Source organism: Pyxicephalus adspersus, chromosome 9 (genome assembly GCF_032062135.1).
Source record: "Pyxicephalus adspersus chromosome 9, UCB_Pads_2.0, whole genome shotgun sequence".
NCBI lineage: Eukaryota > Metazoa > Chordata > Amphibia > Anura > Pyxicephalidae > Pyxicephalus > Pyxicephalus adspersus.
The window spans coordinates 32,053,435-32,073,780 of NC_092866.1; the positions used below are offsets into that span (position 1 = coordinate 32,053,435).

At 39.9% G+C, this 20,346-nt stretch overlaps 1 protein-coding gene across 3 annotated transcripts in view; it reads right to left on the bottom strand.

Moving 5' to 3' along the window:
* Positions 1 to 20,346, bottom strand: part of LOC140337570 (low-density lipoprotein receptor-related protein 5-like) — a 162,788-nt gene that overhangs the window by 84,972 nt on the left and 57,470 nt on the right. For all 3 annotated transcript variants that reach the window (XM_072421267.1, XM_072421266.1, XM_072421265.1), the window contains exons 2-5: positions 18,901 to 19,294; positions 7,849 to 8,046; positions 5,895 to 6,091; positions 4,818 to 4,949 (exon numbers count right to left, since the gene is read on the bottom strand). In XM_072421267.1, coding sequence (XP_072277368.1) covers positions 4,818 to 4,949; positions 5,895 to 6,091; positions 7,849 to 8,046; positions 18,901 to 19,294 — 921 coding nt within the window. The remainder of the gene's footprint in view (positions 1 to 4,817; positions 4,950 to 5,894; positions 6,092 to 7,848; positions 8,047 to 18,900; positions 19,295 to 20,346) is intronic.

The following is a 20,346-nucleotide window of genomic DNA, read 5'->3' on the forward strand; positions in this document are numbered from 1 at the left end:
AAAGTGCTTAAAAAAGCATATCAGAGAGCTATATCACAAACCCGTACACAAGCACTATTTAAGAGAAAAGATTCAAAACCTGAACAAAAAGTAAACAAATAATTAAACGGTATTCTAAAAATCACGGTGCTCTTTGGGAAATATTGGAGAGATTTTGGCCCCTTTTATAAGCGGACCTTCGTAAACATATCCCTAAAAGAGCGGTAATTCGTAAACATATCCCTAAAAATCCACAGATCACTTAAAGATTACCATTACCATCAAAATTACCATCATTGAGAGACAAATAGGTGAGTTCTTTAAAATAAGGGGAATTAAAAACTTGAATTGTAGAAAATTTGATACATTTCCATGTAAAAAAAATGCAATCAATGCAAATGGATACATACTGAGAAAGATTCATTTTTGGTGCCTATTAAACACCCCCCCCCCCAAACCCGACTCTTCAATAATTGTGAGTCGGCAGGTGTTTTTAATTTGGCCTTTTTGTAGTTGTGACAGGTTTTATATTGGGAAACAAAAAGACTTTTTAGAAAAAGACAAAGGCGTAAAAACTTGCATCCACTACATTTCCCCAGAGAAGTACAGTGTTAAAGTGTAACTAACCTCTGAATTTTCAATTTACATAAAACCCTTTTATGGAAGGTAAAAATTATTTTTTTGTTTTTGCAGAACCACCCCCTTAATTCTCGATCGCCAGGCAATCAAGAATGAATGGGAGTGCTCCTTGTGCGCATGCCCACATTTTAGCTATGCGTAGTGAGATCGGCACGTTTCCCAAACTACGTCACCTGGTCTCACACCTGCGTCGGGTGACGTGGGAAGAAGAACATGGAAGAAGAGGAGAAGATGACAGCGCTTGGGGCGCCGGCCCAAAGACGGATGCCTTGACAATGCAGGACCCGATGGAAGAAACCTCTGGACCGATCCACTGCACTGCAGGATTGAAGGTAAGTAGATTTTTTGTTTTGGTCAGTTTTGAGTTTACTTCCTCTAAGTTCCTTTCAAATAGTAGAAAACTGCATTAAAGAGTAAACTTACCTGCCTTATATGTGCCCCAGCCTGTACCAAGGTCCTGGGGGGACCTGTCAATCTGTTTCCGGCAGCGTTCTACATGGAACACCGAAATCTAAAGTCATGTCTCTTCCGGGTGCGGTGGAAGACCTGTCATGAGGTCCTGGACCGCTCACGTGCAGGCAGATTCAGCCACACAAAATGAGCAGGAAGTGCTCTGCGTGTGGCTGGAGACAGGAAAGGTGATGGACTATAACCTCTATGTCTCAACAGGTTCTACCACTAGGGGGAGCATACCATTTTTACAGATACTGCAGCATGAAATCAGCTACTAAACAAATGTAATCATTCTTGATTTTTCTGATGCATCTAAAGCAGGGGTGGGCCAACTTTTTTAGTCAGGGGCCACAATGTGAAAAAAAATTTGCCAGAGGGGTCGGGTCAATGCCATCATGATGCCCCTGAACGTGATGTCATGATGGCATAACCCCCGCCCACTCTCCCATCACAGATCTGAGCCTGTGATAGGAAAGTGGGCGGGGTTGTGTGCAGTGACACAGCACACAACCCGCCTACTATCCCATCGCAGGCTCAGATCTGGGGAAGTGTTCCGCAGCTCTGGGCAAACTACGGCCCAGTGGGGATGTGGCCCTTTGGGTGTTCAGGAGAAGGACCCTGCCAGGGGGTGCACCGGCCAGAGCCGCAAGACACCCAAAAAGCCAGAGAAACATCAAATATATATGTTAATAGATTCTATGCCTAAATTGACGTTTTGTTTTGCTGATATAAAAGCTACCGCAGTTACAACTGGCTAAATAAATAATACCTGTTGAATTACAGTCAGTGGGATGGAATGTATGGGGAGTATCCATAATTGCAGAAGGTATTGTTTCTATAATTAGGGGTAAAATAAGTTTGCATTGTGAATGTGCTTTACATGGAGTTGTTAGGGTTTTGGTACTTCCAAATATGGAAGTCTGAGGAGTAAAATGGTTACAGACAATTTTGTGTGCTATTGATTGTGGTTTTTTTAAATACCATTTGGGGTCTATCAGGAACTAATTTGTGTATCCATAGGGCCATTTGTTAAAATCGTCCAATGTTTTTGACAGATTTTGCGGATTTCTGTGTGATCATTATTGCTATCCCTAATTAATAGGATTAAGTTTTGTTTATCCAAAATAGAGCCGATTGCTGCAGTTTGACCTGAGGGAACATGCATACTTGAATGGACTGATTTTCACTTATATAAGAGGTGAACAGGAAATACTTTTTAAACATTTATGATTTTTCATTTGGTGCTTCCAACATTGTTTACAATGGGTCATAGCCTGTGCAATTAATAAAGAAACAAATTTATATAGATGGATTGGGTAATATAATTAATTATGGAAGTAGAAAAAATGGAACAGTTCAAGTTGCTGATTTAAAATGAATACGAATGTTCACGGGTATACCTGCTAACAAATCTCATGACACTCCTGGACTTTGCGTCTTGCCATGCTGCCATGCCCTCCATTTGATTGATCTGCAGTTTTTGGAGGAGGTATCCACATAGAGTGGTGTTTGATGTGTTTCAGCAAATAAGTAAGTGCATAAAAAAAATCTATAACACAGGAATAATTTGATATTATTGTTTGCTAAATGGTTTTTGAAATTTATTGCATTGATAGGTCTCAACATTATTTCCTGAAAAAGCAGACATATCCGCGAAATGCATCAAAACCTTTATATATGTGAGACTATGCAGCTGTGATGTTTTATTAATTGGATTTACCATACCATTTTATAAATGTGATATACTTTTATGACTTTTTAACTGTTGAAATAAACATTTTTTATAATATAAGTGACTAAAAAGTCTGTACTTTTGATTTATGGTGTATTTAAGGTACAATTATCCACCATTTTAGACGGTGTCACTTTAAATTAGCAAAACAAAAGCAAGTTATACTCTTTATAGAGAACCTATAAAAATTATATTTTCCAATATACAGGTGAATAAAATGTCTGGGGAAATATACTTTACCCACTAAACAGTTTTGATTCACAGTATTCTACAAAATAACTAATCTATAATAAATTAGGACTGAGAAAAAGGCAGCCTGCAAGCTAACTTTATGTTTTCTTTTCAAATGTCACTTCAGTGCTCAATTTAAGATTTAAAAACAAAGAGGGAAAAATGCTTTTACAGAAGGTATGCATAAATTGTGCTAAACAAAAACTTCCACTCTTAACATGTTCCCCTGGGCCCAAAAATTCTAAAGCAGCAGCTAGAGACAAATGTGCAACTAAAAAGCTCTGCTTTGGAGCAATTATACAGACTGACAAATGGCTGCAAACCTTTCCCATATCACAAAAAAGTTGTGCATTTGTAAATGAGCTGTCCATGTCCTTGATCAAGAAGTCTTGATGGGCTCAGCATAGAAATTAGCCGTTTGATTTCCAAAACCAATGTTTACTGCTCACAGACATGTGTAATAATTGGTTCACTCGTTTCTCTAACCCTAGCTTGCTCAGGAAAAACAAAGAAATTTAACAGCAAAGTCTTGCTTGATTTGTGGCCGGCTTTGTATATAACTAAAAAATAAGCTATGAAAAAATAAATCTATGAACTTTGCTTAAAGCCATGGTTGTAAATTGCATGGCATGATAAGACATTTAAGGGTAGGCTTTCTCACTCATTGAAGTATGTACTTCATGTAGCAACTATGGCAAGTTTAATGGATCTCCTTGCACTTGAAATAGAAAGCAAATATATACACGTTAAAAATTGAGATCCTATGCATATGGAACAAACTACATTTACTTTCATAAATTTATTTCAGCTTATGGGATGGCTTGAAAAAAGGGTAAATGATGCACCCTCCTTTGTTACTGTAATCTTGTGTCTTGACTGTCACTCAGTTTCCAAATAGTAAATATTGATCCAAAATACGCGTTTGGCCATATGTGCAAACAATCCAAAACAGGTCAGACATGTGCACAGTGTGGGGACTTTTTGGACAATAAATTACCAGAAGTTCCACTGCAAATTTTTTTCTTTTTTTTTTTTTTAGAAGAACAGAGCCTATAAATAAAGGCAACAAACATACACATATGACACACAAAATAAATATTATATATTCATTCCCACAATCTAAATTATTGAAAATGAAAATTTGTCATGTGGAAAAAAGTAGGTAACCTTTGCCACCACTTTACAACAATGAAATTAGTGTTCCAGATAAGGATGAAATGATAAGGAGTTGGTGGAACATCAAGTCGTGTGTTCACTTTGCTACTGACCTATGTTGTTCCCTCAGTAAGAAGACCAGCTGGTAAGGGATTGACAAGTCATTGGAAATAATTTCACAGTGAAGAAAATTTACAAGCGTTGTCAATTTCAAATAACTGATAATTTGTCTAGTAACAGCAGATCAAGAGATGACTTGAGAGTCTCCAAGAACACGATCCTCAGGTAACTCTTAACAACAAGACAAAGTGCATTCATCTACAATCTATTCTCTACATTTAAACACCTGTTTGCCAGAGAACAAAATCTGTTACCACTTTTATAAATATGGCTTTACAAAATGTTTTATTTCCACCACAGCTCAAATGATTTCTGTCTAAAATTTCACCATAGTAATTGAATAAAAAGTGGAGACTGTTTTGCAATATCTTTGATTGAGTTGGGTATTGAATGTGAAGCTTCAAAATCTTAAACTTGTTGCCCATGCGCAGTTGTGTGAAATAAGCCAAGTTTACACTGGCTTTAAAAAGGAAATGATGCTTTCACAAATATATTCCTGTTTGCTCACCTTTTTTACATGACTTCCTATTTTCTTTCAGCTGTACACCTGTTGGACAAGCACAAGTATAAAAGGGTTCCCGTGGGGATAACAGGCAGAGGTGTGAACAGCCTCCATTATTTTCTTCACATGGTGTATGAACTGAAAAAAAAAAGGGGGGGGGGGGGGCAATGTGTCAATAATAAAAATAGATTACAAAAGACAGACAGGAAGGAGACTAGAGAATGCAAGTTATTGTACCAAACACTGCTCTAACTTTTTTCATACTTGCTCTAGGAGAGCAATTCGAAAATAAAGCTAGAAGCTATGCTTAAAAGCCAATCTTCTAGTATATAAGAAAAAGAACAGTATTAGGTGCTAATATATTTATTTTATGAGTTCCATTCGTCTGTTTTACCCAAACATGGAAAAACTGAATTGAAACACTCAGTTATCGATTGTTAATACTTGCATGAGGATGCTACATAACATCCAGGTAATAATTTTGAATAGCTGGTTGCTAACTCTTTTAGTTATGAGTTTATTCTAAAAAGTCAAAAGCAGGTAATAAAACCTGGTTTTGCATTACCTGAAAATGTTGGCCCTACAATGCCAGACAGAACCTGCTATAAAGTGCCAAGCAGCACTCATTTTCAGCACTTCCAGTGTAAATGGGCCCTAACAGAGTAACATGGCTCTTAGGCTACATAAACACTTGCAATAGTTCTTGTCTGATAATCGCCTCAGGGCCAATATCAGACGAGAATCTGGCGTATGTACGGCGCTCGCCGACCATCGTCGGAACAAACGTCCTGGCGGATCCTCTTTTTAAATCTGCTTTTGAAAGGTAGCGCTGGGATAGTAGGTGGGGTGAGTGAACCAGGGTGTGCACATTTGTTGATGGCCAGTTTTAATAGCCAACATGAAATCATTTTAGAAAAAGTTTAACATAAAACTTTGACAAACTTTCTGGAACCAGGAATAAAACAACGAAGACTTGCAACAACTACATCTTCAATTTTAAAATGTGGACACAGTTGAAACAGTTAGACATCTGCCTCCATGCTGCAACCAAAAGACAAAAAAAAAACAAAAAAACAAACTCACAGTATGGCTGTCGCTCTGGGCTGAAGACCTGAATGTCCATGGGAGAGTACAAAGCACTGAGGATCTCTCTTTTTTTCTCACCAGTTCGTTTGTTACAAGCATGGATGGAGCGAGTTTGCCAATCTGTCCAATATAAGGTATCTCCTGCCAGAGTGAGTGCAAATGGATGTGTAAGGCTCCCTTCAACAACCTTTTGTCTGTAAGCAGAATGAGAAACAACTATGTTATTAGTTTTAAATATTACACATAAAAACATTTATCAGTCTACCTCAAATGTTTTTTTTTTGGTTTGGGTAACATTTCACTAGTTTTATGAATTCAATATTATTTGTCATGTGTTCCCATGTCATTTACCTAACTGATAGAAAAGTCAGCCCCAAAAAAAGAACACAGTTTTATTTTTCGATATTCTAAAAAAAAGCTTACTATATTTAAAAAAAAAAGCATACTACGTATAAATAAATTATTGTCAATGTGCAATAATCATCCATGTGTTTATGATACCATGCACAGCTGGGGTCACCAAAAGAGCAGCCAAAACAATATAGTTCATGTACCATCCCTTCGGTGAATGGCAGTAAGAATCACAGCTCACCCCTTCGTCAATACCATAAGTCTTTGATACTTTCAATGTTCTCAAACACTAAACTCAAACTGTTACAGCACTCCTATGCTATTTATAAGTGTGACTGTTTAACTGATGGTGGAGTATGGCAGGAATAAGATTTTTTTAGGGGTGTTTTTGTCCGTAAACAAATTGGAGGGATCTCTTTACTACTTTCTGTTCTAGATACCATAGAGAAAATAAAGGAAAAATGTAAAAACAAATTACATTTGGGCTGGTGTTCCCTTAAACATTTTACTAGATACTAAAATAGAGATGTAAAACAGAATATATGAAAATCATTCTAAGCTGATAAATTCTAAACACTACCAAATTTCCAGGATACAAACATGGCACATTACCAAAGATCTAGTACACTGCTAAGTTGTACACCCAATGTTACAATTAGGATAAACCTATCAAAACAAAAAATTTATTCTACATTTTTTAAAATGCAAAAAAATTACACTATTGCCAACTTGATCCATAACTAATAAAAAGAGAGAATGGTTGTAAACATAGGAAAAATAATGACATATAAACACACTTTGTTTTTACTTACCTTCTGGACAGTGTTACGACCTTATACTATCCTGGCCTCCTATTCTCCTACTGAGTTATTTCAGAAATGTTCCGTAGTTGGTTTGGAGTTACCAAGAATCTCATATCAATATTAGCTCATAGATTTGTATATTACAGAACGATTTCTCATTTTTTAAAAAATAAGTTAAGCTCATCCAATATATATTTCTGCAACAGCATGTTCTTTTTCTAGTTTCTACCTTTTTAAAAAGTAAGTGTTAATTCTTTTCTTGTTTACTGACAGTGGGGGAATGTTTCCAGAAATTAATGGGAAAATTCTTGTGAAATTCCACACTTAAGCAGTCTAAACAGTTGTGCTGGAAATTGCTGGGAAAAGGTCATAGTCAGACTGGGTGCAGTGTCACTCCTTTCACACAGTTAACTATTTCACAGCAATATTATAGGATGCCTTTTTCAACTGTGGGGGGTAAAAAAAGGATATATCTTCAGTACAATTTAAATACAAATTGCATATACAAGCAGGCTGTGTTCACTGTTCAGATGTGCCAGCTTTATTGCATGCCTAAGACATGGCAGTACATTCAGGATCAGTGCACTTGAAAAGTTCATTTAAGTGCATAAAGTATTCTGCTTGTAAACGCACTGCACAGTGCATGGCTGCTTCAGATTCAGTTCATGGAAGCCTGTGTATATATGGTATAAAGATAACTTTTTTTTATCAATTTTTCTTTTGTGCCATGAACATTAAGACTTCCAATGAAGCAATGCAGGGGGCAAGATTTATACAACGTGTTTATATATCAATACCTGAAAGAACCATCCAAATTAGCTCGGTGAATAAAACTCAACTTTGCATCTGCCCAGTAAAGCTTTTGTTCGTCTAAATCAATTGTTAGCCCATTGGGCCAATAAATTTCAGAATCTACTATAATTTTGCGTGTACTGCCATCCATTCCAGCACGCTCAATCCTGGGCGCTTCTCCCCAATCCGTCCAATACATGTACCTGCGGAAATAAATGACATAATATCATGTAAGTATATAATAAAGTAGGATAGTATTCTATATAGTATATATAATAAATTATGCATTAACAATAAGAAATGCACATTGGAAATCTTTCCTCCAGTCTGGTAAGGTCCTAACCCCAGAAGCATATACAACTCGCTTGCCAGTATCCATAGCAATAGTCTCTTTAGTACATTTCCCTCCTATTCTATATTTTATAATAAAAGTTTACTGAAGGCTTCCTGTACCCATTTCAATTTACACACTAAAAAGTATCCTCTTCTCTCACTGTCTGCACCCCCTTTATGGCTCATATGCTCTCATGCATTCTCAGTTACAGAACGCAGACATATTCAAACCAGACAGCTGGCATATTCAGACATAGACCACAGGCTGAGTGCACAGACAGTTACAGCATGGAGTCACACTTCTGATACAGAGTACTAGGGTTGACACTTCCTGATCCTGACTTGTTCTGATAGACAAAAAAAAACAGGATAATTCTGTCACCAAAGTTTTTTTTTTTTTTAAAAAGTACACTGAGAAAGTTCAGTTTACGAGGGGGTGCTGAGAAGTTCCTGGCTTTGCCCCCTTCCAGATGAAATAGAAAAATGATTGTGGGGGCATATGACAGCCTAATAGCTTAGTATGTAACTGTGCAAATATCACGTCTTTGCGATTCTTAAAACTGTTTTTTCTTTTAGTGCAAAGCTGTGATGGCAGAGGCACAAAGCAATTTCACGTTGCTGGAGTGACGGGCCGTCATGAAGTTTTTGTTTCACCAGGGAAAGTCAGCAAAGGACATTCACACTGAGATGTCACAAACACTGGGGGAGAAGTATCCTTCCTACAGCACTATCAAAACCTGGATATCTCGTTTCAAGAGTGGGCATTTCACCGTTGAAGAAGAGCCCCGCAGTGGGTGCCCCCCAAGCTGAACTGACCCGGCAAACCTGCGATGCTGTCCATGAGCTGATTTTTGAGGACCGGCGAATATCCGCAAAAAAGATAGCCCAGATACTTGACATTTGATGAGAGCTTGTTGGGTTTGTTATCACCATTATCCTAGACATGCGCAAGCTTTCAGCGAAGTGGGTGCCAAAATGTTGGAACAGTAATCAGAAGAAGGAACGAGTTGAAGCATCCAAAGACGATTTGGCCCATTTTGAAGCCGCACAGGGCTTTTTGGCTAGGTTAGTGACTGAGGATGAAACCAGGCTCCACATCTTTGATCATGAAACCAAGGAACAGTCAAAGGAATGGCCCCACAGCGGGTCCGAGGCCGAAGAAGTTCTGAACCCAGAAATCGGCCAAAAAAGTCATGGTGTCCGTTTTCTGGGACAAAGACGGTATTTTGTTGGTGGTCTACCTACCTCAGGGCTCTAGTATCACCAGACAGTATTATGCTAACCTCCTGGACCAGCTGAAGGAAGCAATTGAGATGAAACGCCATGGAAAGTTGACCAAAGGGATTCTTTTTTTTCAGGACATTGCACCTGCGCAGACATCCAACGTTGTGGCTGCCAAATTGAACACCCTGGGTTTCCAATTGTTCCACCATCCCCCCTACTCACCTGACTTCGCCCCTTCGAACTATTATCTGTTCCTGAATTTGAAGAAACACCTGAAGGGCAACGTTTTGAGGACATTACTGACATCAAAGATGCTGCTGAGAGCTGGTTTGCGGCCCAACTGCTGAGGCTGGTGGGAGTGAAATACTAAGGGCTTCAGATTTCTGATAATTGATTTTGAGGTTGGACAGGGTCCCATAGTGTTGGAGTTGCTCCAAAAGATTAGGCATAGATGTCACCAGTGAAGTGACGTAAAACAGCAAATCGTCCGCGAAGGGGGCCGTCTTAAAGGACGATCCATTAATCACAACACCTTGAATACTAGAATTCTGCCTGAACCCAAGGAGGAGCGGCTCTAGCGTAAGTATAAATATTAAAGGTGACAGAGGGCATCCCTGTCTAGTGCCATTGGATATCCGAAATGGATCCGAAATGGATCCGAGAGAACTCAATTAACCTTTACTCTTGCTAAGGGAACTGAGTATAAAGCCAATATACGGGACATCATTGCATCTCCAACACCAATATGTCATAAAATTTGTTCAAGAAAACACCAATTTATCGCGTTGAAATCTTTCTTTGCATCAATAGAGAAAAGCAGAATTTGAAGTCTTTTAGAGTAAGCCCAATGAAAAAGATCAAGGGTCTTAGTCTTATTAGCTCTTCCCTCGCGATTGGGTACAAAACCTGTCTGATCCGGGTGAACTGGGGTGGAGAAAAATGGGGTCAAACGTGCCGCCAAGATTTTTGCATACAGCTTTAGATCTACATTCAGCAAACAAATTGGTCTGTAGCTGGCATATATAGTAGGGTCCTTTCCGTCTTTAGGAATCACCGATAAATGGGCTTCTAAAACATATCTGAGAATTGGGCACTGTGAAGACAAGTCATTAAAGGCTTCTAAAAATGCATGCTTAGCTAGGATGAGAAAATTTTATAATATTTTAATGTCAGGTCATTAGGGCCAGGAGCCTTTCCAGTTGCAGACATTTTGATCGCCAAAGAGAACTCCTCAGAGAAGATACGTCTCTCCAGCAATTGACTTTGCTGCTCAGAGATGGATGGCATATCAGCAAATATCAGGTAATCTTTTATCAGGTCAGATTGTAAATCAGCTGAAGTGGAAGTGTGTGGGGATTTCAAATTATAGAGAAGCTCATAAAATTTTTAGAATGTGCTGGAATTATCCTTCAGTACATGGTGCATGACGCCGTCATTATTTGCAATCATAGGTACATACATTTAGGTTCTTTGTCTGCGTAGGGCATTAGCCAGGCTTCTGCTTCATCTATTACCGTATTTGAAAAATTCGATCCGTGGCATTTGGCTAGGGTAGTCTTGGCTTTGTCATAACAAATAGACCGCAACTATTCTCTGGCCTGTTGCAATTTCTGAATGTCATCCCCAGCTGCACTCCGTTTATGAACTGCCTCAAGAGCATGAATTTCCTGGAACAGTTTTACAATCTGGGCTTCCCTTTCTCAGTTCACAAGTGCACCATGTTTTATTAGGATACCCCTTAACAAATGGCTTGTGTGCAGCTCATACTGAAACTGGGCGAGTATCTAAGGTAGCATTCTCGCTAAAATAAAAATTGTCAATTGCAAGGTCAGGTCATTATGTACTAAGGGGTCTGCCAAAAGACTTTCATTTAAACGCCAAAATCTTCATCCTCCCACATGGTTTGAGATATTTAGGACAAGTTCAATAGCCGCATGATCTGATAAAGTGATGTTGTTGATCCGTGATTTCTCACAGCTAGATAGGTCAGCATGGCGGATTAGGAACATGTCAATTCTAGAGTAAACTTGGTGTACCATAGAGTAGTAAGTGAAATCTCGGGTCAGTGAGTGATGGATCCGCCAGATATCACATAGTTGGTGCTTATGGAGTAACTCGCGCACCTTCTTTGTCAATAGAATATTGCCCCTGCTACTAGATGTGTTTGAGGATTTGCCCAAAGAAACATTAAAGTCCCCACCTGGAACAAGCAGTCTCTCAGAAAACTCACGATAGTTTGGTGAGTGTCTTCTGAATGAAAGTAAGTTGGTTTGTGTTAGGGGCATAAACTGTCGCTAGAGTTACAAGTCTGGAGCCTATAAGACCGTTCACAAATAGAATCCTGCCTTTTGAGTCACACCAGAGATCCTTGTATTGCCATGAGACCCGCTTGGATATAAGCACACTGACACCTCGAGATTTGGATTCTGAGGAGGAGCTATGGTATACCCATTGGTAATTATGGTCTGTCAATCTCGGGGTTTTATCTGAGTGAAAGTGTGTCTCCTGTAGAAATCCTACTTGCACTTTTATCCTGTGTAAATCACGTAGGATAGCAGACCTTTTCTCAGGAATATTAAGACCCTTAGCATTAAGCGATATCACTTTCACTGACAGCATTGCAAACTGGCACCAAGAATAATAGAAGGGGGGAAAAATGGGCTCAGTTGGGGGGGGGGGGATATACTGGAAGGGTGTCTAAACCCAAAGGGGTGAACTTACCACTTATCCCTACACAAAAAATAAGGACTACCTACCTGGGGGAGGTGAAACCCAACAGCGCCAGGGTGGAGTCCAACCCCAGCCCTGCTCTGTCAATATTTATAAAACATAATTTCCAGAACATCGTAGAAAAATAACAAACATTAACATAACATCGTAGACTAAACAGAATTCTGGGCACAGAACTCCATTCCAAATATAGCAGAAAGTGGACCAGGGACCTGGCACCCGAATGGGAACGTAGGCCAGGGGGTAAATGGTATACTCAGCCAGGTTCTGCTAGAGCAGAAACACAACAAACATGTCCTAAAATAGGAGGTGGAGAAAAAACAAAGGCCACAGGCTTACCAAAACTAAAAACCAGTCCCTGGGACAGGAGAAGTATTCCAGCAAGAAAGAGGAGATTCAATCCTTGAGCTGTTGTCGGTGTCTCCGAGGGGGTAACACAGATGTCGGCAGTCCCCGCAGTGGGGCCAGTCAATCAGGAACTTTGATTGTCTCCGTCTTCAGGAACCGGAACCCATCTGGTAGTTGATCATGAGATCTCCAGGTGAAGGTCGTGGCACCTTTGCGTATCAATGGATTACCCTCTAACTACAGTTCTATCTCCCTTCTCCCATATGTCTCCAAACTTCTTAAACGCCTTGTCTACAAAAGACTCACCAATTACCCGAGAACCAATTCTCTCCTTGACTCTCTCCAGTCTGGCTTTCGAGTTGCCCATTCCACTGAAACAGCCCTTACTAAAGTGGCCAATGACCTCATCAGAGCTAAGTCTCATAGCAATGTTTCCTGGCTCCCTCTCCTTGGTCTTTCCTCTGCTTTTGACACTGTTGATCACCCCCTTCTAATACAAACCATGCGCTCAATTGGCATCAGTGACACTGCTCTCTCCTGGTTTGCTTCCTATATGTCTGACCGCTCCTTTCAAGTTTCTTTCAATGGTAATTCCTCCTCACCCACTCTCCTCCCTGTTGGTGTTTCCCAAAGGTCAGTACTTGGACCTGTTCTCTTTTCTCTGTACAACTCCTCCCTCGGTAGTCTCATATCCTCCTTTGGCTTACAGTAACATCTGTATGCTGATGACACTCAAATCTATCTGTCCACTCCTGACTTGTCTCCCTCAGTCCTGGATAAGGTCTCATGTTGCCTATCAGCCATCTCATCATGGATGTCTGACTGATTTTTGAAACTCAACCTGGATAAAACCGAACTCCTAATCATCCCCCCCTCAAATTCCAATCTCCCCCGGACATATTTCTAACTGTTAATACCACTGTTATCCGTCCCTCCTCTCAGGCACATTGTCGTGGTGTCACCTTTGACTCTGCCCTCTCATTTACCCCCATATCCAGAACATTTCCAGGTCCTGTCACTTTCATTTACGGAACATATCCAAAATCCGGGCCTACCTGTCCCCTGACACCACCAAACTCCTTGTACGTGCTCTTATCTCTTGTCTGGACTACTGTAACCTGCTCCTCTCTGGTATTCCACTAACCCGACTCTCTCCTCTTCAATCTATTATGAATGCTGCAGCCAGACTCATCCATCCTTCCCTCCCATCCTCTTCCACTGCATCTTTGCAGATCTCTACACTGGCTGCCAGTTCAGCTTAGAATCAAATCCCTCCACAGTTATTGTCCCACCAACATTTCTGACCTGGTAAAAAAGTACTCCCCCAGCCGCTCTCACTGTTCCTCCAATGACCTACTAATGACTTCCTCACTCATAACCTTTTCAAACGCACGGATACAAGACTTCTCTAGAGCTGCCCCGACTCTCTGGAATGGTCTTCCTCATTCTATTCGGCTTGCTCCTACTTTCTGCTCATTTAAAAGAGCACTAAAAACCCATTTTTTTCAAACTTGCCTACCCATCTTTTTCTGTCGTTTGAAACCATCACTACTTCCCACCATTTACATATCTCCCATCTTATTGTGTGTAAATTCCCCCACTTACTAGATTGTAGGCTCTTCGGGGCAGGGTCCTCTCCTCCTGTATCACTGTTTGTATTAGTCTGTCATTCGCAACCCCTATTCAATGTACAGCACTGCGTAATATGTTGACGCTATATATATCCTGTTTATTATTATTATTATAATTATTAATATTAATAAAAATAATATTAATAGTAATATTATTAGATGGAACGGATGACCCCATTTATAGGTCGCGTTGCACGCTTGGATGCAATCTAAAGGAGGGCAGAGCAATCTTCTCTTCTGTAAGGTTGAATTGGCCAGGTCAGGTAATATAGTAATCTGGGCACCATCAAAGTCCAGCGTTCCGTTGAACCAGCCTTTCCTAAGAATCTCCTCTTTAATTGTGTAAAAATGGACCCTGCAAAGGACATGCCAGGGTTGATAAGAGTCCAGTGGTCTAGGGCCCTGGGTCCTATGCACCCTGTCAATTTCAATCGGGGATGTGGGTGGTTTTTCAAAAAGGAGATTGAAAATGGCCATCCCTGTAGCCTTAAGATCAATAGCAGAAGTAGCTTCTGGGAGACCTTTAATACTCAATTGTTGTGCCTTTGGCGATTCTCCTGGTCTTCCACCAATAACATAAGGGAGGTCACAGAACTTTCCACGGCTTGCAGGTGGGTGGTCAAGGCTAAAGTGTTAGATTCTACAGCCGAGTTGCTGGATTCTCAATATCTGGTTTTGTGGATAGGGTGTGCAGAAGAGTATTATATCAACATAATTGGCCTGAGGTATGATGGAGGTAGCAGGAGTTTAAGCGGTACTGGTTAAAGGTGGTCCGCAGATATATGGCCCCGAACATACAAGAGGCGCAGCGGGCTGTGAAGGGGTCCAGGTGGTTGCACTATTATTCCCCTTGGAATATTAGCTGAGCTGTTAGATTGAGACTGGGGGGGCAGGGGAGGCAGGACTCTCTGCCTCAGAGAAACAGGGTTCCGAGCTAGTATCTGTGCCTTGGGGAGGTGAGAGGCCTAGGGTGTGGGCAGGGAGCCCTGATGAAGACTCCCCACCCAGTGCCTTCGTGCTCGTCTCCTTCTGCTGAGCCGTGTGGCTTAAGGAATCACGGAACGGAGCCATCTTGGATGCTTCCCCAGCTGCAGAGCCCGGGTCGGATTTCTTAAAAAAGGAGCGAAGCCTGGTTTTCTCCTGTCCCTGGGAGCAGACCCCGTTTTTCCCCTTCTTAGTCATTTGTCAGAAACGGTGTCTGAAGTCTGTATACACCCCGGGTCAGTTGGTAGAGCAGAGCTGAAGAAGGAGCTCCTGTCAAACACGTCCTCACGCCACCATTGCGTAACTACGCCTCCCCTAATCTTTTAAAATGTCTTGAGAAATAAACATCACTTATTGTTGTGCAATAATGTAAAAAAAAAAATAATAAAAAAAAAGAATTATGTAAAGTTTCAGAGATACAAAAGGCAACCTAAGATGGAGAAATGTCTTGATGATGCTGGCAAGGATGTCCTTCCATCAGATTTTGTGATCCAACAACAAAATATATTGTTAAAAACTTGACTGAAGGTTACGTGCATTTCATTGGGATTTATAGCTTTAAAACTCTCTGTGGCAACAGCCATTGCGCTAAAAGTCATGCAAACATTTACAGCATGTGAGTAGTCCATGCTTTGAGTTTTCTGTAGGGACATACTAGTTTCTCAGATTTACAGCATGCCCCTTGCTCTTCCTTTCATAAACCTGAGATGCAATGCCTGCACACTGCTTATTTATTCCTAGCATCTCCGGTAACCACTTCTAACAACTGCTTACAGCCAGAATTATTGAGCATCTGTACTAGTCTGTAGAGACTTTGTAACAAGAAAGGAAGGACAGCTACAGCATCAGTAGCATCTTGTTGTAAAGCTAAGGTTTATATGCATTCTGTTCTTCTCAACCAGGGTTCCTCCAGAGATTGCTAGGGGTTTCTTGAGCAATGAGAAATGTGTTAAACTGAGATCAATAATCCTTTTGGCTATCTTTAGGGGTGGAATTCTATCCAGTGGCAATATAGGATAAATTCTTCTAACCAATGACCACTTCAATGTACTGTGAGCTGTGGATTTACATTAGGTCCATAAATATTTGGAAAGAGACAGCTTTTTTCTAATTTTGGTTCTGTACATTACCACAAATAATTTTAAATGAAACAACTGCAGTTGACTTGCAGACTTTCAGCTTTATTTCAGTGGGTTGAACAAAAAGAATGCATGAAAATCAAAATCAAATCAAAATCAGGAAGTGAGGAACCAAAGACTTTTTTACACAATCACTTCATTTCAGGGGCTCAAAAGAAATTGGACAATTGACTCAAAGGTGTGGGTAATTCTTTTGTTATATGAAAAGGCCTGGAGATGATTTGGCTGTGAACAGACAACATGCGGTCAAAGAAGCTCTCCATGCAGGTGAAACAAGCCATCCTTAAGCTGCAAAAACAGAAAAAACTCATCCGAGAAATTGCTACAATATTAGGTGTGGCAAAATCTATTGTTTGGTACATCATGAGACAAGAAACAAAGCACTGGAACTCAGCAACGCCAAAAGGCCTGGACGTCCACAAAAGACAACAGTGGTGGATGATCGCCGAATAAGTTCCTTGGTGAAGAGAAACCCCTTAACAACAGCCAACCAAGCGAACAACACTCTCCAGGAAGTAGGTGTATTGATATCCAAGTCTACCATAAAGAGAAGACTGCATGAAAGTAAATACAGAGGGTGCACTGAGAGGTGCAAGCCACTTTTAAGCCTCAAGAATAGAATGGCTAGATTGGACTTTGCTCAAAAACATCTAAAAAAGCCAGCACAGTTCTGGAAAAACATTCTTTGGACAGATGAAATCAAGATCAACCTTTACCAGAATGATGTCAAGAAAAAAGTATGGAAAAGGCATGGAACAGCTCATGATCCAAAGCATACCACATCATCTGTTAAACATGGCGGAGACAGTGTGATGGCTTAGGCGTGCATAGCTGCCAGTGGCACTGGGACACTAGTGTTTATCGATGATGTGACACAGGACAGAAGCAGCTGAATGAATTCTGAGGTGTTCAGAGACATACTGTCTGCTCAAATCCATGCAGTCAAATTGATTGGGATGCATTTCATAATACAGATGGACAGCGACCTAAAACATACAGCCAAAGCAACCCAGGGGTTTTATTAAAGCAAAGAAGTGAAATATTCTTCAAAGGCCAAGTCAGTCACCTGATCTGAACCCAACAGAGCATGCTTTTTTACACAGGACAGAAGCAGCCGAATGAATTCTGAGGTCTTCAGAGACATACTGATTGGGATGCATTTCATAATACAGATGGACAATGACCCAAAACATACAGCCAAAGCAACCCAGCAGTTTATTAAAGCAAAGAAGTGGCATTGTCTTGAATTGCCAAGTCAGTCACCTTGATCTGAACGCAATTGAGCATGCCTTTTTACTTGTTTAAGACTAAACTTCGGATAGAAAGACCCACAAACAAACAGCAACAGAAAGCCGCTGCAGTAAAGGCCTGGCAGAGCATTAAAAAGGAGGAAACCCAGCATCTGGTGATGTCAATGAGTTCAAGACTACAGGCTGTCATTGCCAGCAAAGGGTTTTCAACCAAGTATTAGAAATGAACATTTTATTTTCAACTTTTTAATTTGTCCAAATACTTTTGAGCCCCTGAAATGAGGTGATTGTGTTAAAAAAAAGGCTTTAGTGCTTCACATTTTTATGCAATCTTTTTGTTTAACCCACTGAATTAAAGCTGAAAGTCTGCAGTTCCACTGCATCTTAGTTGTTTCATTTACAATTAATTGTGGTAATGTACAGAACCAAAAATTAAAAAAAGTTGTCTCTGTCTCTTATAGCAGGGGTTCCCTACAGACGTTAAAGTTATTTCAAGGGGTTCCCCCATATAACAAGTGTCAAGAAACACTGACTTGGAGCTTATGGACATCACCCACCCACCAAGGTTCTATAGTGGGAATAAGATATTAAAAAAAAAAAAAACTTTTCCCCTCTCCCCTGGTGGTGTTGATGGATTGAAAGACACAGAACTGACTTAATGAGCAAATTTTGTATTTTTAGTGCAAGGCTCGCTCAATTTCATGTTAAACTTTGCTTACTTTGACTCTGAGGTAGACACCCCACACAAAGGTACAGGTTTAAACTGGTAACAAAAAATGCACTGCCTGAACTGGCTATAGAAAAGGCTGATTGCTTGCCCTTTCCCATATCTGTACAGTATCTATACAGTATATGCATTGAGGTACACTTGCAGTGCATTGGATTGCACAACACACAAAATGTAGGTGCATTGCCATGTGTATTGCAAAGCGTGTTAAGCACAACGCAAAAGTGTGGACAGCCCCCTTAGACTGCAACCTTTGGCCCAGTTACATGTATATCATTCTCCCCTCAGCCTCCCCCCCAGTTGACTGTTCACTTGTTCCCAATTCAGTGAGAACTATGTATTATCACCCATTACTGCAAGATCTGATCTGAAATTTCGAACAGTTACCAGCTAGAGATTTAATCCAAGCAAAGAGAAAAAAAGGTGACATAAGTCACACCAAAAAAACCCATATGTGAGGAGGCCCCTGGAATCTGGAAACACATTACAGAAATATTCAATTACCTGTCTTGATTCACTGACTTTAGCATACATATATAGGAGTTTTTTTTACAAATAACATAAGAAATTCACTGAATGGCTTAACGTGTGTTTCATGGAATTGCTTATTGATATGCAAGTCTGCGCTAGGTTAACACTAAACACCCTATACAGGAAAAAAAAAAAAAAATTATAATAAATAAAAATGTACCCGTGAGCAGGATCCAAGGCTATGGCTCTAGGCTGATCCAGATCTTGCCAAAAGAGGACTTTTCTGTATGAACCATTGAGGTTGGCAACCTCTATCCGATTGGTTTCAGAGTCTGTCCAATAAAGTTTCTTGCCAATCCAGTCACAAGCCAGACCATCTGGGGACACGAGGCCAGAGATGATGACATGTTGCAAGCTCTTGCTTTGATTATAAGAGATTCCTTTTATCGACTCTTCGCTGACATCTGTCCAATAAATAAGCCCTTGTGAATAAAAAAAGTCCACAGCAGCTGCATCTTCCAAGCCACTTACCACTACCGTGGAATCCAATTTTGTGCCACCAGCATCTACTAATCTGACGTCTCGGCGGTTAGCAAACAACAATAAAGGAGATGCTGAAAAACAATGAAGAAAAAATTAGATTTGCAAGCAAATAAATAAAAGTAACTCAAAACCTAATCACTAAAATCTCATTCATGCTTTAACATGTTCATGTAATATCAAAAGTTATTATTAAAAATATCAAGAAAATCTGGTGATACTGCCATAAAAGTCTATGCACTAGTCTAGGCACTTCCTGTTTTAGGCTGACAACCATCTCCAATTGTTAGCTCTGTCAAGCGTTCCCCGGGATCAATTTAAGCTAACAACAACAACTGAAAATAAATTTGAAAGAACACTGCATATAGTGTAAGCCTAGTGTAGTTTTTCTTTTTTTTTTCTTCATTTTTTACACTTAAAACTACACTTCAATTGTGAACACATTCCATAGATCATTACTAAGTGCCTGAGTTTGGTTATACGGCTTCAGTTCCCAGCAAATGTTATATTATTTTTATATATTTAGCTTTTTATGATGCTTTCCCCACCTCCTAGATTGTAAGCTCTTCTGAGCAGGGTCCTCTCCCTCTCCTGTGTCACTGTCTGTACCGGTCTGTTATTTGCAACTCCTATGTAATGTACAGCGCTGTGTAATATGTTGGCGCTATATAAATCCTGTTTATTAATAACAATAATATCCACAAGATTAATATTACTCAAAACACCAACATGCCACTAATTTGTGGAAAGAAATCTTGTCTTTGATCATTATTTCTACAAGTTGTCCCAAGATATTTGTTTAAAGAATTAACAGCAGACAAACCGCCAGGTGGTAAGCAAAACTATGCAAATGACAATAACATAGAAGAAAAACTTAAGAGTCTCTCTAGAAGACAGGTGTTGACAATGACACCATTTATGCATTCTTAGAGAATAGATTAACGTTATTATCCTCTTTGGGGTGGGTACACAGATACACACACAAATAATCTCAAGGTATATGATTTTAAAATATCCAATCTAATTATGGCTATCCAAACAAGGATGCAACAGCATCACTTTAAAGTATGACAAAGCAAACAGCAAAATGAGCACATGATTTCTCAATTATTTGTTTAGATAATAT